We start from the raw sequence: 19,282 nt of genomic DNA, 5'->3' as shown, positions 1-19,282 counted from the left end.
CATTTCGCTCAGAACCCAAACTCGAGGAATTTGAAATAAAAAGATGTGCTCGTCACAATTTCGTCGAGTAGCGAAACTAATATCAGCAGCAAAAATTTCTAGCAAATATTAATGCCATTTGTAATACATATGTTTACAATAAATTTTCGAAAAGATAAATGTACAATATTTTTCTCTAATCTCTATTGCGTCAAACTGATTAAAAACATTTATTTAATATTATTTATGATAACTTTTTTCTCTTATCGTTATAACATTTTATGAATCAATTTAAAATATAATAATTAAAAAACTTAAAATAATTAAGAATCTTAAAACAAAATTTTAAAATTGGATCGTATTATTATAATAAGCAATAGTATTGGGTCATCTAAAAAGTATCCGCGGTTTTTTGTCACTAGATGTGTTGACTATCAACACCATCTAGTGACAAAAAACCGCGGATACTTTTTAGATGACCCAATATAATAATATGATATGAAAAACTTCGCTAAAGTAATACATATTTTTCTTATCTATAGTATTAGTATCTATTTATTTCTGAACACATCCAGTAGAGATGATACCGGACGTAATAATCTCAATTATACTATAAAATTGTCTATTAATTTTTTTTAAGCAAGTTTTGTCTTCTGTTTAAAATATTAAAATTTTCTCTTTGGAAAAAAAACGTCATTATCTTTAGCCAAACAAATTACAATAAAATATGTGTCATATTTAACTTACGTTATTCGGCATTATCGGTAGATCAGCAGACAAGGTACTTACCTAAAACAAAAAGAAAGTTTCTAATTAGTCACAAATTCAAAGACTACATTAAACATTAAATACTATAAAAATTTGATTTTTATACCTATAGATATCAAAGAAAATTTACAAGATAAAACTACAGAATACTGTAAATTATGTTTCGCTTAATTCTTCGAATTGTATTTTATTACAACTTCAATCTTCCTACATAATTATCTAAACTCTGTTTTATTTATTTTTACATATTGGATTCGTCATTTTCAGCATCGAAGAGCTGCATAATTTATTGTTCGCGTGCGAGGTAATTTGCAAAATTTAAATTTGCTAAATTATGAAATAAACGTGCAAATTGACGTATAATTGAAACGTATAGACAAAATTTCAAAAGTGGCTGCTAATCGCACGACGTTATCACGATGGATTATTCACGGGCGCAATAAGACAACACTCATGTCGGCCATGTCCACGTCCATGGAATGGAAATTAGATTCATTCCCACACGCGATCCCAGTTTTCAGCAGGCACACAGAATCGATATCGAGTATCTTGTTATGCGTGCCCAATGGCACAGCGGTTCTCACATGCTTTCGATTACGAAAATATACGCGACAGATTTGACGACTTGAATATCCGTTTACACTTTAAATAGCATCTGTCACTAGCCGTCATCGAATTTAAATAAAACAAATCTGTCAGATTATTGTATATTCGTTATCGATTTTATTTATAGAAATATAAAATGCAGTATGAAATATTTCTAGAAATGGAGTCTTAATATTCTTTAATGTTTTATTTATCTCTATCTCAGAGAGAGAGAGAGAGAGAGAGAGAGAGAGAGAGAGAGAGAAAGGAAGATAAAAATTTTTATTGAAAACAATGCTTATAAAATGTAAAATAAAATAAAAAAAAATCATCAATCAGAACTTTCCGGGCAATTAAGAGCAATAATAGCACAGAAGTTGGTGCGTTTGATATCATATATTATTATCTTCACAATAGTATATTTCATTTTCTTAATATAAAATATCGATCGAACGTTTCAGCTTCATTCGAGCCATCTTCAGCGATGAAGTAATTACATATGATGTTGTTGGTTATTAAGAAAAAAAAAACTAAAAAAAAATGTTTCGGTATGAGTAACCGATTTATTTAATTAATATGCAACTAAAAGCTTTCTTATTTTTTCATTCAAAAATTATGTTGTTCTAATCAAAATTTAGTTATTGTAGCCAAATTTTGATTAGTCTGACTAAATTTTGATCAGAACAACAATTTTTTAATAAAAAGGTAAGAAAAATTTTTGTTACAAAAAATCATTTCTAAAATCAATATATTCAATATATCAATAAAATTGATATTCAAAATATCATTAAAATAAATGGTTATATGTAATATTTCTCTCAGTGTGTAGCATTTGTAGTAATATAAAACTTTTCTTAAAATAGCTATCAATAAAATGAATGGTCACATATTAGTATTATAAATAAAACATTATTTACGTATATCTAGAAATGCAACAATATTTTATTGAGATCGTGATAAGATAAATTGAAAAACGTATTATCGGAGCATTCCGAAATTTTTATTCACAGCGCATCAAATATAGGCAGAAAGATATTTAACGTTATATTTTTATACATTTTTATACAATGATTCGTATTGGCGTGCTTTTCCATAGATAGCAACTGCAGTCGGCCGTGAAAAAGGAATCGGGCCTCGTAAATTACATTTGCGATTTAATATCGGGACACCAATAAATCTTCGTAACAGTACACGACTTCAGCAGCAATGAGAAAGAACGTCTCTCCCTTGGATTTCTAAGTTGTCTCAAGTTAAGCTTCCCAGTCGTCTGTTTGCATACAATAGTTGAACGAAAGAAGATATACGCCTAGTTTTTATATGAAGAATATAACGGAAACTAATCAATCCGACAGACTAGTAATAATAGTTACAAACTAAAGGAATTTCAAGAAAATTGATTGAGTTTTTTTTATGAACGCTCTATATACAAAAATATTTTTACTCTGTAATCAAGCATTACGTTACGTGTACATAAAAAAAAACTAAAATAAAAAATAAAATCTAAAATAAAGGCTAAAAATAAAAGCTAAAATCTAAAATAAAAAATTGATCGTTTTTGAACTTCCAAACATGTACTTATTGTATCATCTCTTCAAAGATGTATCTAATTTTCTGCGAAATGATACGGGAAGAAAGTTTTTGCTGAAGTACTCAAAAATTTAGCCAAACAGATCTAAAAATAATTAGCTATCAATAAAATAAATGGTCACGTACTAGTATCATCAATAAAATATTATTCGCGTATTTCTAGAATTGCGGAATATTTCATTAAGACCTTGATGAGATAAATTGAGAAGCGCTGCGAATTTTTATTCACGACGCATCAATGGCGTGGAAATTTCAAGAATGCTGCAAAAAGTTTCGATATTCTACCAACATACGAAGGTAAGTTGGTAAGTCACTGATTTAAAAAAATTTTTTTTAAACAAAAATTCGATTTCTTTTTCAATTTTTTCATTATTGCTCCTTTAAAAATCACTGATTTATCAAACTACAAAATCAACATTCATTTTATCAACAATTATTTAATCTGTATCTAGCTAAATTTTTACATACTTTGGCAAAACTACTGTTCTTTTCGTGTAACTAAAATTTTAAATACTTCAGCTTTCCTTTTTGTATAATCCTACTATCTCGAATTATCGCGGGAAAAAGAAGACATAAACCGTTAGCTAAACGTCTTTTGGAAGATTCAGCGGACTTGCGACCGGAGAAACTCCAGGGCAGATCGCCAGTAGAGTTGTAGAAAGCCTCGATATAGCCGGCTGCGCCGAAGATATCGGGAACACGAGAGACGAGAGTAACCAGCAGAGATAGCCCCGTGTGGATGGGTCATCTCATTATCTCGGGGCGCATTTAACCGACGGATGCAAGCTACTTTTCTGAGATATCCTTGAGCCCTCTTTTTGCCGTATCTACCGACGGACGTGACGTCATACTGAGAAAAAAAAAATAACGATGTATAAGACTACGAAAAGGCTCCTTCGCGCGAAATCGATACCCTCGTCGTATAATAACCCCGCGGACATCGTCGCTAAAAATCTCGTGAAAAACGCGCAAATAAAGGAGTCCACAGGAATTAAGAAAAGAAAAGAATGGTCCAGCGTTGACTTACCAACTTTTCATCTTATACATATTGTATATCATGACATAAACAAGAAAGACGAATAGAGGGACAGAAAGACAGAGAATATTATCTGTCTATCGTGACGCCATTCGAGTTGCGCTTCGACGAAGCAAATATCGAGTTTAACGAGTTTTGCGAAACTCCAGCGATCACCAGATAAACCCATTAGGCGCGAGAGAAACTTTGGCGACGACGGAGTATCGAAAAGTACTGTCGGCAACTGTCATAATACACTGCTTTGATCTACTATCGATCTAAGAATTTTTTGTTAATAAAAATTAATTTTGTTCTTATTTTGATTAAATTTTCTTATTTTCTTATGTTATTATTTTATTATTGTATTATTTTATTTTATTATTTTTACTTCATTACAATATTTTATTATTTTATTATTGTAATTTTATTCTTTTATTATTTTATATGCATCAATACTTGTTTGTTTCTCTTGGCCTTTTACCTATATTGTGTAGCATAATATACGCGCTTGATTTTCATATTTTTTATTTAAAAAATTTCAAGTAAACAGTGATTCCAAACCACACATGTTTCAATAAAAAATTAGATAAAATATGTAGTGCTCATTAAAAAAAAAAAAACATTTTTATTTCACGCAGATCTTATAAGACGAGTTCCGAAACGGCCAAAGAATAAAGAATGTAGAGCGCCTCTGCAGAGCAAAGCACTCTAAAAGTCCAAAGAGAACTCGGCTTTGTTCGTGTGAAGAGTACACTCAAGTACAAAGATGCACAGCTCAAAAGCTTAGCTTACTGAGAACTTGAAAATTTTGAAATCTCTTATGTAGAGCGCAGCTAAAACAAAATCATCATCAGCAAAAGCTCAATTCGACAATCGTGCGTCAGTCATGAATAAATAAATAACATTTCGGAAAAAGGAAGGTAGACGCGCGCGTGTTGGGAAATTGTTGTCGTCTAAATTCGCTGAAGGGAAAGCAAGCAGAGACTAGAACGATGGATGATCCTGCAGAAAGCAGGAGAGAAGGATATACGCTTCGCGATAGAGGAGAGGAGGCTGCAGCATGCGTGGGCGGTAACGACGTAGGCGACAGGGGTTGCCAGGGACGGTGGGGGTGAGCTACGTGGGTGAGCCCAGAAGCAGGATACCCCCCGTCGGATGACTTAAAGAGACGCTGCGACTATCCCGGACCGATCGATATCCGCAGCAGCCGCCAGCCACGACTACGACACGCCGCGCCGTCAACGCGGGCTTTCCCGGACTTTCCTTTCCCCGATCAGAGAAATTATGCGTTCTTCCAATAAGTTTTTATTATTTCCACAGAATCCAATTACTGTTTGCACCGTTAATGCATTTATTAATTCGTGTTGAACGTTCCTTATGTCCGGACATTTACATACAATTTATTGTTTTAATCTTAAATGTTTTTTTTTTTAACGTAATATTGTAATTTGACTGTATTTAAAGATTACAATTAAGTTGTAATATTATATTAGAAAGAAAAGAAATTTGAGATAAAAAATAATATAAACAAATAAAGTTTCGTGTAAATACCAGGACGTAGATTTCTGGGGTGTTTGTCTTATTTATTTTTTTGTTTATCGATGACTAGTCTAGAAATAGAGAGACGATTTTGAACAAAGACGTCGTTTTATCTTTCTCGCTTCTCACATAATCACATTTCATTTTAAACCATTCAAATAAAAATTTCACTTATAGAACAGTTATTCGTGATACACCAGTAAACTTTATGACATTTTTTATTCGCAAATACAACTTTATTCCGCATTTATTATCTGCTTGTTAAAGTAGAAAAGTTGATCCTAATATCTAGATCGTTTTAATACATTTGAGTTGAGTAGATGGAGGACAAAGTATAGGTCTACGCAAACAAGGAGTTTTTCCAATTGGACAGATGATGCTGCGACTTTCCGAAGATAAAACGAAGATTTGCAAGTCTTTATGCTCGGTAATCGCGCATTTTCTTTGAAAGATCACTTCCTCTTAGGAAAATATATTATAACAGATAAAACAGCAACCGATTCTTTATGCATGTATTTGCGATTATCTCTCTCATGCATAAAATTATGAATGTGTAATTGCTTTACTTCGAAATTGTATTACCAGTAATGAAATAAATGCAATAGTAATAACAATTTTAATAATATCTGCATAAATTTTATAAAGATGTATAAATCTATCTATCTTTTAATACGTTAAATATACGTTAAATATCAACGCGAGTTTCTTAAATTAATCTCAAACTTATTGGCTACCCGTCGTCTTTGTTAACTTCTGACATCATTAGAGCAATTTCTGCCATCGTCGCAGTGATCTATTAAACTTATTAACATATAAAGCAAGAACGAAATTAAAAAAAGAAAGCTAAAGATATTATATTTAATCCTAAAATCCGCAAAAAAATGTGCGGAGCGAAGTGAATTAATCATAGAAATTCAGGCCTTATTGGATTTATTTGAAGGAACAGTATGGGATTCGTCGCGAGACGAGTAGAACGAATCATCTCATTCCACCGATTCAGATCCTACGCGAGAAGGAAGAATTTCTATTCAGCCGGACGAGAATTACGTCGCGACGTGCCTCATAGAGAGCGTTTTTCTGCAAAAATGAAAATTTAAGGAGCGTCCCTGCGCATTTTATTTCTCGATCTCGGGATAGCGTACGAAAATATCGCTCGCGTTTCGTCCAAGAATTAAGATCGATTGCTTGGGAATAACGAGCGAGAGGAATTTTGATATTGGAAACCGAAAATGCATTCATTATTCGGGTGAAAAGAATAAGGGGATAACGAGCGACGCTTGACGACATCGCGGAAGGAAAATGAAACTCTGCTGCAATTATTCCGTGAGGAAACGTGAGAGTCGCGCTAACGGTATCGCTTTGTTTCTTTACGTGGAATTGTGTTACAGTAAAATCTAGGTTTCTCTTCGTTTGCAACTCGGAAGTCATCCGACTTAATTGTCATTTAATTGTCTCAGTCTAAGAATGTTAAACTCCGCAGTTAAACTTTGAGAAGATTGCAATATAAGTAAAAACACTGATAGCTGTAAGCATTAAACTGTTCTTTCTGTGTGGGTTTTATTTAATATTTTTCTTGTTCAAGAGAGTGTTGCCATCATAGAATACATCTCAAATATCCTCCACTTAAAACAATTAAAATTTACTTTTAATCTTGTTAAAAGCAACATGCTGTAGCACAACGTTGTTCGAATTAAATTGAATTGTCTCTAATTTTTTAAGTGAAATATGCCACAACTATTCTATACAATTTTTCGACTTCTCGCTATTGGAATGACATTCTTGTTTGTTGTGCTCTTGTAATAAAATTATACGTTGTCTGGCACAATACCAAGCGCTTTAAAAATTTCACGGTCGTCTTTATGAAAGTCACGTTAGAATAAATTCGAGCACGGTAGGCAAACGAGAATTTCAGAATTCTAAACGATCACAATTATTCAAGCTTGCAGCTGTCAGTGAGAAAGCAGAAGACAATAAACTCTCAGTTGGCATCAGTAACACTTAAACGTTATAACCGGACAAACGCATTCTCGTTGAAACGTAAAATGTAATGCATGCAAACAGATAGAGAAAGAGAAAAGAGAAGGCGAATGCAACAGTCGAAACGTGAATGCTCTTTGCACAGATACGCCGCAAGTTTCGTTCTACTGCGTCCTATTGTACAACTCACGCGGAACATCCTGTGTATCCTGTGTACGCAAAGCGCAAGTTAAACTTAGGTACGACATATGAAGCAAGAAACTTCATGGAATTTTTCTAAACACGATGTCGACCACGGGTATGTGCAACGTGGAAAATCGCAAACAACTGCGTTCGCAGGACGATTGTGCAGGTTGCATTCGACTGCATTCTTCGCGTCACTTTCCAATTGAGAAGAAAGCTGCAGTAAACGCTGCTGTTGTAAATACCTGTCATGGAACTACCTGCTGACGCTTCAGAAAAAGCGTAGCGAGTTTTCCAAAAATTCCGGCAAAACTAGAATTTTCAGCTTTCAAAACGATTTTCATAAATCTCACGAAAGAGATTCGACGTAATACAAAAATGTAAATTTGTATACTCGCAGATTTCGAGAAATTTCGTGACAAAATACAATATTCTTTTATCTTAAGATTAACGCATGCTGTGGATTGCTAAGTTCATTTCCTTGAAATTGATTTTACTCGTGTTGATTGTGTATTACTTGCGCAAAGCTGTCATTCGTCGTGACTTTTTAAGAATATCGACAAACCGGAGATATGCATGCCCTCGTGACACGGCTGTTTATGACACATTACTGAGTATCTACGAATAATTAATGAAACTGTTGTTTCCGAGCAAAGATTACAAGTGGAATAAAATAATCATAACACAACGATTATTAAATATGTAATTATTGGCATTTTAAATCGTCAGTGCAAAGATCGCATTAACGCAAATATTAACTGCTTTCTATTATATTGACGAATATAAATTTATGATAAATATATTTACCATTTATATAGCAGTTCGTAGATAAAGCTAAGTTGGAGTATAATAGCGGGAATATGAATCATTATGATGAGGGTATTATATATAACACGTGTATAAACGGAGTTAACGAACAGAAAAAAAGATTCCCACAAATATAAAAGGATGTTACGATAATTTTGTAATGTTGTTTTTCTCTGAATAGCTTTTTTATCATACACAAGATCAATGATAATATAATAATAATACTGTTATTAAAAATCAGAAATGACGCATTTAGCGTTTTATTATAGTCAATCTATCATATCTATCTATACAAGAATGTATAGTTAAAGCTAGAACTCGACTCACAACCTTTTCTCCTTGAAGGCGTTATTTCCTCATAGTCGAAATACATTGAATTTTTGCAGTTCCTTTGCAGTATATTAAAAAATTCCTGATTTTTCTGCATCCCTCTTTCGCACCTTCCATTATTCGTTCCGAATCGAAACGATATTAAGAAATTCCTAATATTGAACATACCACGCATCTTCCGTTCGTTTATCCGCAACAACGACTCGAATATAGATTGATTGATGGCTATTAAAGATCCATCTGATATGCGCACTGGAATCGTGATACGAAAAAACATTATTCAATATATATCTCATAAATCGAAATTATTATATCACGTCGTTCCAAATAAAATCGATAACGAATTTTTGGTATCAAGCATGCAGTATCTTTCGATTTATTTATCTATAACAATTTGAAGGTTATCTAAGATCTGTTTGTTACGTATGTTTCTATCAGAATAGATATTATAAAACTAGAAAATATTTAAATATTTAAAACAAAATTTAAAGTGTATTGAAATGTACATGGAAGTTTATAAATAATGAATATTAATTTAAAATACGTTATATTTTCTCATTAAAAGATGCAACTATCCTATGTATTAATATCTATGCATATACTTCAAATGAAAAGAGAGAGACTTTCTTTGGAAATACATAAATACAATGAAAAAAAGATATATAAGTATAGGAACATAACTTAAGATACACAGCGACAATATTTACCGAACCAATTATCGCTTTACAGTGGTATTATAACCGATCGAGATGAATGGCTTCGAGTTGATGAGATGGTAAAATATTGACTAATGGTAAAGACGACGCACTTGATTCAGAGATGTAGCGCGTTGCAAACAAAAGGGATGGAAGAATTCGAAGCTGTAAGTATTTCGATGCGAAATTTCACTGGGGCGTTGCTAGGCAGCTGCGAATTTAACGTTTTAAGTATCCAAACGAAGGTTCGTAATAATTTCTCAAGGGAGGAAAAAATTCAACAGTGTCCCTTTGAAGCAAAAACGTCTCCAACGTATACCAAGTGTTTGGTCTCGTAATGCTACGTTCCGTTTCGAGTAAAATTTTGCAAAATTTAACGTAAAAGCTAATTACGAAGATATTTAATGATAAAGTACGCACAGTCAAAAAGTTAAATATAATTCTAAAAAAGATATATCTTTCAATATGGAAAATTAAACTTTTAATAATTAAGTTTAAACAGCGCAGAGGATGAATATTTAATGCTGACAACAAAATTAAATAAAATTTTAATGAAAATTTAATTCCTTCATTAATTGCGACGATAAAACAGAGAATAGAGTTTCATTTCCTTTAAACAATTTTCAACAACCGGTGATATTCTGCAACGAATTGGATTTTAAATCACGATCGATAGGATTCAGAATTTCTATCATTTCATTCTTCCATACTGGTACCAGCAGAAAACCGACGAACTCGACATAGATTTTGTTAATTCGACAGAAATGAATAACGTGTAGTTTTAGAAAATAAACTAGGTGACGTCACAAAGATAATCTTTTAAAGAATTTCATTCTCAAACACCTCATCATCGATCCAAGCTCAAGTGCAATCAAATCAAAAGATTCAAAAACAACGTCACTAATTATCTGTAAATACAATTACATACAATAAGTAGTTTAATAGTTTTCAATGAGTACAAATGCAACTTTATTATCAATTCTCTGAAGCTCAATTACAAATTTAATTCACTGCGATTAATTACGCGTTAATTTATTGAAGTTATCCATTTGAAAATGAATGTCAAATATGGGTGCAATTTAATATCCAAACGCTAAAATTAATCTTCATTAAATTGGAAACTATAATGATTCACGACCGAATTCAACACATATGATTCACAATTGAATTCAACATCCACTCCTGATTATGTCACGGATATTCGATAATAACTCACGAAAGATAAAAGTATGGCAATTGCGTATTCGCATATTTCGAAATTCGTTCTACTAACAGCGATTCAATTAGGATGGAACGCTTCGACCTACGCACATGCAACTATAAATTATCACTGATAATTCGCAACAAATAATACGATAAGAATGCGGTTTAACAAGTTCAATATTTTCTCGCTACGGATAATCGTCAGCATGAATATCATTGGAAGGAAATGTATGACTGGCGAGGCCAGCAACCTCGTTTTCTCCGATTAGCCTCGACCGTGTCGTCTCCAATTCTCAACCGACAGGCTTGCGTTTTCGTAAATTACGCCACAGTAAACATGGCAAATGCCAACTTCCCGAAATCTTCGCCACGATGTGTCAAGACGATTTATCTCAGCCGCCCGAGTTTCGCCAAGTTTCCAAAGGGAAAACAAGAAACACGATATTGAATATGCCATTGCATGCACTAAAATGACAATAAAGATATTGGTGCATCTTCTACCTTTGAGGATTACGGAAAGCGCGATGTAAAAAATTATGGGAAATGAATAACGTAACATACATGATTTAACTTTTAGCAAATTTCTGAAACAAAACGTGCATTTTTGTAATGCCACAAAAACATGTTTTAAATGATTTTTCAGACGCATCCTGTGCAATTCAATTGTATAATTATTTATTATTTATTGTTTATTTATTTATTACAGAAAAAAGTAATTTTTAACTACAAATTTTCAATTGAATTTATTCTACTTTTATATTCGAACTAAAAAAACTTAAATCTTTTCTTAATTTATAATATTCAGTAGTCATGAATTTTTAATTTAAAAGAAACATTTTTACGTTAATACAAAATTAATATAATATTTATATATATTTATATAATTTATTTATATCAAATCAAATAATTAAAAATTAATAATGCTGTCTAAATTATTTTCACGATAATTTAAACTTAATTTAGTAGATAAATCGATTGTTCATTTTTTACGCTAAAAAGATGTTTAAAAAAGTAACGATATATTTATTATGTAATCTATAACTAAAATATTATGTAGTAAACTAAATATATAATCTAGTAACTATAAATGTCATATACTGATATAAATTTAATTTTAGATTTTAGATGTCAAATGTCAGGCTATTGGATTGCGAGGATAATAGAATTTCTTCAACAAATCACTAATATGATTTTAGTTTCGTAATACGCAGAATTAATTTCAAACATTTAATATTTGTCAGTTTATATTTTCCATCATACACATTGTTAATGACGCAATTCGCGTGTCACTATGAATTTTTAATTCCGCAAAAATAACAGAGAGAAAAAATTATCCGCTGAAAAGTTTGTCAAGGGAATTGAATAAAAATTCCATATTGCGCATATAAATGTTCTACTAATAAATAATACAACTAATTCTATTGAACGTTCTGCCGAGCTTCTGCATGCGTTTTATATTCGTATTTGTAAATATTGTTTTATTCGTGCAGTAAAGTCTAGTTTATACAAAAAATACTTCACAGACAATTATATAGCCGAAAAAAAACCCTCCCTATTTGTTATTGATTTACCGATACATTAAATTGAAAATAAATTTAATGATTTAATTTAATTTATGGAAAAAAAAAAGCGGAATGTTCTGCTAATTGTACGCCTTGAATTTTCTCACGCCGTACCCAGTATTTGCAAGTGTTAATTCTCAATGCGCACATTCGTGCATGAAAAACAATGGGTAGACATGCAAAAAAGACCTTGACACGTATTTATCATAGGGTTAATAATGCTAAAACATAGCGCAGCGCAAACATTTCCCCCAATGATAATATTACATCATCGACAACGAATAACAGCAGATTTTTGGATTTAACGAATTTGTAGTCGAGTAATATTTAAAAGTTGCATATTCACATGAGGAATTACAATAAAAAATGAATATTTGATTTGTAACGCGATAAAAATGATTCATCTCCGCTCGAAGCAAAGAAATCTTGATTTAATGTAACAGAAATATTCATTTTAGTATACAAAAAAAGATAGATATTGATAGAACATTATTTATGCTGGACACGAATCGAAATTAATATGACGCATATCGAATATCAGAATATCACATCGCGCGCTTATAATAATTCAAAAACAAATTAAAATATTTTTGGGAGTTATCCATGTCTTTGCGAAGAATCGATATTTCGAAATTTCATTATATTAGGTGTTGGAATTAATTCGTAGCGTTTTTAATGAAAGAATGTTATTTATTTCACATGAGCATTAAAAAATACATTAATGAAAGTACTTCCCATCTCTTGTAAAACGCTACGAATTAATTCCAACACCTAATAATAAGGAACATTTGCAATTCATATCACCGACACATCTTTCGTTTAAAAAAAATCATAGTATAAAACAAATAGACTCAAATAGATTCTTGTAATAAATCCTAATATTACCTAATGAAAATCATGCGCTCATGAAATATGCGCTTATTAATTTGAAATAAAATATGTATGTTTTATTTGCAAAAAGATCGAGAATTCTTCTCATCGATGTTATCTTGCAAGCAAAAAATTAATCGCTATTAGCAAATACTGACATTACGTATCACGAAATTTAATCATATTGAAGCAAATCAGGTAATATTAATAATTGAAAAGAATATTTCGGTACAAAAACATTTTCGATATAAAAATGTTAATAGCGTAGATTATAATTGTAAGATTAACGATAACGTTTAGATACACTTTATTCTTGCAATGGCACCGTTTTATGATACATAACTCGATACTGTTGGAAAGAATATATAAAAATAGCCGCTTTCTAAACTTTCAAAAAGTTCCAAGAATTCTCGCACGCGACACTCAATGTATACAAGATTTTGTACTATCGCAAATTAAACACGCTTGATTTGAAGCGTACAGTGTGTTCGCAACTAAGTACGAAAGTAAAAGTAGCGAATAAAAATTTAAAAAAGAATATTAACATTAAATATAAGCCACAGTACGAGAATAAATCTGAAAAGCCTCCATAGCAAGTTTTAAAATACAAAAAGAAAAATAAAATAAAATGGAATTAAAAATTAATTACAGTTCCCACTATATTACGTAAATGTAAGAATGTTCATAAAAAATATATATATATATTATACAGTAAAAAGTTTTATAAAAATTAACATATATATGTCTAACTTTAGCAGTCGCGATAAAGAGCGAATTTCACCTTTTTCTTTCGACTTTTATTTATTTTTACGGTAAAGGGAATTCTTTTGAGTCGCGCGGTGCTGAAACAAAAAATTAAGCAGAGACGTTACGGGTGAAGTGCGTCACGCGTTTCACACGTGCCATGCAAACGAATATTGAGTGAATACGAAATGCGCGGTTAACCAAGGAAAAGAGATGCTCCTAATGTGAGAAGCACGTGCTGAGAATATCATGGACAACGCGGCATTGACGCCACAAAAACATATAAATAGTAAAAAAAAGAGAGGAGATATTATCTACTTTTAATTTAAAAGTAAATTTAAGCGATGTTACAAGCTTATAAACGTTACTGTCTTCCACAAAAAGTATTATATTCAAAAAGTCTCGAGTTTTATCATCACAAAAACGTTTAAGACGTTTAATTAATTACATTGAATAATATTACGATACTTTCGAAAAAAAAAAAAGATTTTATGATCGTACATATTTACTTTATTATGCAGTATTAGCATTGTAAAAATAGCTTTATCGTACGACTTGTACTTTTCTCCCTGAAAAAGATAATGCATAGAAAATATTACCGCTTTGTAAAGAAATACCCCTTTGAATCTCGTAGCCGCTTTTGTAAGGAGCACCGAAGAAAGGTTAAACAAAGATACCGTTCAAAGTAAAGTATCGAGAGATTGGCTGGAAATAACTAGATCTGACCTATATTCTGAAATATGCATTGACAAAAAAAAAAAAGACAACTACGCGAAACGGAAACATTGCACGAGAGGAATATACGCGACAATTCAAATGCGAGGCATATATATCTCTCGCAAAAACTGCATGTCGGCATTTCTATACGGAAGCAATACAGAGAGTCGTATGAAAATTGATCAAACGTGGTGCATCACCAACACAAAAGCTAACTTTTCGAACATGCTATATTGGAGAACAATTGACACTTGACCCATAAATCAATTTTTCAGTCAATAACGGCGCCGGCACGTTAGAACCGTGTCATCTATCCACAATATATCAGTATTCATAGTCGTGTATCACCTAATATTAAAGTGCTCATCGCTATCGCATAAACTACGTAATATTAAATTCAATTTTTTAAATATAACATCGACGTTAGAATCAAACTAAAAAATTAATTTTTTAATCCACAAAATGTTTTCATTTAAATATTAAAAATCGACTTAATATTTTCCCTTAAACATATTTCACATGCTATAACACAATATATGGAGGGCAAACAAAATTATGTAAACACCTGGGAAATATAACTTATTTTATATATTTTAATAACAAGTTAGCCTATCATTTATCTTTAATAATCCGGGAATATTCTTCTTCGTGAACCTTTAAATACGCAATTTCATCGAAAACTTGTAATAAAAAAGCGTCATATTAATTTAAAACTTTATTTTTTAAAAACACTGTCAATTAACGAGCTAATTCCATTTAATATTTGTTTGGTTTCTATTTATTTTTTTCAGAAAATTGTGATTAAATCTATATTCATATCTTCAAACAAACCGGAAAACAATTAATAATATACAATATGTTGTTAACAGTGATTTTAATTGGGATATAAAACCAAAATTGTTTACATAAAAAAATCAGGTCACTCTATTCACGAGTTAATATACATCTTATTTTTATTGGAATAATGTCATACATGCTTGAACAGTAGCAACTGCTGCAGTGCATACATTGTTATATCATTTTTCTAACAAAACTTTTAATTGTATAAAAAATACTGGGAAAGAAACTCTCATCTTGTTCTTCAAAATTGATCTTATTAATAATAAAATAGTATATTTCCCAGATGTTTATATTATTTTGTCTATCTCTTGTATCTTAAAACATTTTTACAAATTTATCAAATTTTTACAAATCTAGCGAACTCACATTTTTACACACAATATATTAACAGTATAAAACGTAAAAATTTACTTCGTCTTGCAAATACGCATCGAAAAATGACAGTTTAATTTCAAAAAAAAACAAAATTAATACAGTTATCAGTATCTATTTATCTGTGCGATAATATATTGATTTCAAGCTGGTTTACCACATGAAAAACTTCAATCGGGTTGGGTTACATCACAAATCGCGAGGACAAGTCAAATGATCAATTGATCGATTTCTCTGCGTGTCACCTGATTTGCGGCCGGGTAAGAACCTGTCTTGTGCAAAAAGCAAAACATTGGCTACCCGGCTACGCTACTATATGACAACGTGACGCAACAAGACGTTGTAAGAGAACACTGTTTCAACACGCACCACAACAACGTACGTAAGAAAAACACGTGCTCGGCTCTGTTGCTCTACGACAAGATAGAAAGGCTCCGAGGAAGCAACGAGGTATATGTACATGTACTCCACTCCCTGCTCCAAATTATTTTGCGGTGTAAGGTGTAACACACACGCAAGATTTATTGCAGCCGACGCGAACGACCGGGCGCGCAACTGTATACCGTACTTTGTCACACGACGAGAATTATTTTACTCGCCCGAGGGGGAAAGATTAAAAGGTGAAAAAAAAAGGGGGGAAATTATACGTCAGCGCTTTTTTTGCATGTTTTTAATGAAAAAATATGCTAAATCGTTTTCCGTGCGGCGAGCGGATGCGGTGTAAATCCAAGTCGCTTGGAAAAACGTGATGTTGAAGGCGAACCTAGAGAAACAAGCCGGGACGGAAGTGTTTACAATTGTCGTATCGTAAAACGCAATATTCTGGTAGCGCGTGACCCTGATTTACCTTCCCCGAGATCGCGAAGAAATTCTCGGTTCGCGAGAAATCGAGTCCTTGCGTGCGGTGTCGATTTGTCGCGCGACATTGCGTTTTCCAAACGATCGATCGTTTTACGAGGCTCGATGTAGTATACATATAGAGACAATCGATATCGCATTCGTTTCCTCGATTCCTCGATTTTCGAAGCGGACGACACGAAATTTTGATTTCGAATAGACAACCTCAAGAATTGATCGTTTGAACTTTTGATTGATCTATTATATTAAGATGCTTAAGATAGAATGAAAGGAATACATAAAATACACTGAAAAAATATGAATATTTGTTTAAACATTTTTACAAAATGTAAATATATACTTATTTGGTACAAAAACTATTAATTCGATTTAATTTTTTTTTTCAGTAAACATTTATTTAATGTGAATTTATTTACTTAGTATTATTTAGAAATACGTATTAAATTTTTTTTTCATTGTAGAATAAGGTTTGTTTTTTCATTTTAACTTGTGGTTTTCAAACGTAAGGTCGTTTAACTTAATGCAAAAATTGTGTTCCTCTGGCTATGTTTAACTAAGCTGATGGTTTTGTACCTTCTGAAGTTACTCACACTACAAAATTATCAGCTTAGTGATCAAACATAGCTAAAAACACAGTTCTTACATCATCAGCTTAAGTCTACACAAGTTGACCAGAAAATGAAAAACTGGACCAAAAATTTAATGCTCACAATGCTAGAAATCACAAATCACTCCGATATCTCGGACAGAGAAAGAATTAACAAATCACATTTTGACCTATTCGACACACATGACCAATGCGATTAGTCAATTCTTTCTCCGTCCAAGATCTCGGACTGATTTCTAGCATCGTGGATAAAAGGCTTTGAATGTATAGATATTTGTCTCATTCTATCTTAAGCATTTCGTCTAGCATAGAAATTTCAGAACGCTGTTCAATTTCTAAAGCGACATTTATTAGGTGTTGGAATTAATTCGTAGCGTTTTTAATGAAAGAATGTTATTTATTTCACATGAGCATTAAAAAATACATTAATGAAAGTACTTCCCATCACTTGTAAAACGCTACGAATTAATTCCAACACCTAATACAATGAAATTTTAAAGCATAAAACTTAAGGTTTGAACCGTGAGAAATTGACCAAATCATAATTGAATGTGAGGAGATCGATCATGATTTCTTACGGCTTAAAGTTTACACGAAAAGAACAATTCTGCTGATTTAAAAATTTAGTTAGATACAAATCTGAAAATAATCTTGTTGAATCATCAAAATAAAAATCTCAAGTACAATAAGCAAAATTGCAAAAAGTTTTGAGTCTAATAATCAATTTGATCGTCCTATATAATTATTTGAATAATCCAATAAAATTATTTTTCAAATTTGTATCTAGCTAAATTTTTAGATAACTAGCAAGCTAGCTTCTTTCCGTTTAAGTTTTCATGTCTTAAAATCTCATTGTAGACGCCGTTTTATTCTTTAAGTTCTGGACGGTTCTCTCATGGAACTATCGACTTGTGGAACTTCACATCCAAATGTACACAGCCTACCAAGGACGGAAAGAAAAAGGTTGGCTTCATTGTGAACGAAATTCAATCTTCTACCGACAACTGTGCGTACAAAGGAGAAGGGAGGGGAGGCCTATCTTTCGAGAGTTTCGAGCAAACCCAGGGACCCGGGAACCCGGGGACTATTCGCCGGCTTCGGTCCGGAAAAGCCGGTATTCCTTTTCGTTTTAGAGCGTCTACCTGCGCTGGAGCATATACGAAACGCGTTTACAAAAATAACGTGCGAGCGCAGCCGAAGCCCGAACAAAAACCTCTCATTCCATGCTCGTTTCACGTTACCCTCGCTCCAACAAAAATTTCAGACGCCTGTAGTTACACGTTATTTTAAATATATCGATAACGGAGATACGTTAAAAATTGCGGAAATTTTTACTGAAGGTATGTTCGGCAGAGAAAGCGAAATAACTTCGATTTATTCGATTTTTTTCAAACTGCATTTCTCATTTACATGATCTACCTATATCGACACATATCTATTGTAGATACATAGGTGTTTAGAAAAAAAATATGTTAAATTCCCAAGATCATTGAATAAATATCTCGTTCTCATTATACGTTCATAAATCTTGTACAGAAAAAACGATTTAGCTAAAGTATTTAAAAATTAAGATGCATATCTAAAAATAACCTTTGTTACATCATCGAAATAATTATATAGGAAATTCAAATAATGAACAATGCTGCAAAAAGTTTTGACATTCTAGTAATTAGTTTAAACGTCCGATATAATTATTTTGATTTAGCCCAACGTAATTATTTTTAGGTCTGTATCTAACTAAATTTTTAGATACTTCAGCAAAATCGTACTCTCCGTGTAGGAAGAAATGCTCGAATAAACGTTAATTTACATTCAGATAAAGCATGATAGTACAATGCAATATTCAAACGATATACATGTTCCCTCGTTTATTCGATTTTTTAAATATAAACTTTTTTAAATATAAATAATCTACGATATATAAACATGTATTTATTTAAAAAATACATCTCATTCTTATTACATGTTCTATTTTTGCTCTAGAAAAATAAATTATTTTATTCGTTTCATTCTATTTCTATTGTCATCGACAAACTATTATTGT

At 32.0% G+C, this 19,282-nt stretch overlaps 1 protein-coding gene across 13 annotated transcripts in view; it reads right to left on the bottom strand.

Moving 5' to 3' along the window:
- LOC105150229 (RNA-binding Fox protein 1) overlaps positions 1 to 19,282 on the bottom strand; it is a 298,467-nt gene that overhangs the window by 138,805 nt on the left and 140,380 nt on the right. For 11 of the 13 annotated variants that reach the window (XM_087408562.1, XM_087408563.1, XM_087408566.1 and 8 more), the window contains one exon: positions 727 to 768. The exons of the other annotated variants lie outside the window; for them this stretch is intronic. In XM_087408562.1, coding sequence (XP_087264688.1) covers positions 727 to 738 — 12 coding nt within the window. In that variant the 5' untranslated portion in view covers positions 739 to 768. The remainder of the gene's footprint in view (positions 1 to 726; positions 769 to 19,282) is intronic. 13 annotated transcript variants of the gene reach the window in all.

The sequence above is a fragment of the Acromyrmex echinatior genome, chromosome 8 (assembly GCF_024713525.1).
Source record: "Acromyrmex echinatior isolate Ae372 chromosome 8, ASM2471352v2, whole genome shotgun sequence".
In the NCBI taxonomy this organism is placed as follows: Eukaryota; Metazoa; Arthropoda; class Insecta; order Hymenoptera; family Formicidae; genus Acromyrmex; species Acromyrmex echinatior.
The sequence above is the reverse complement of the archived record's forward strand: the minus strand, read 5'-3'. Positions and strand labels throughout refer to the sequence as shown.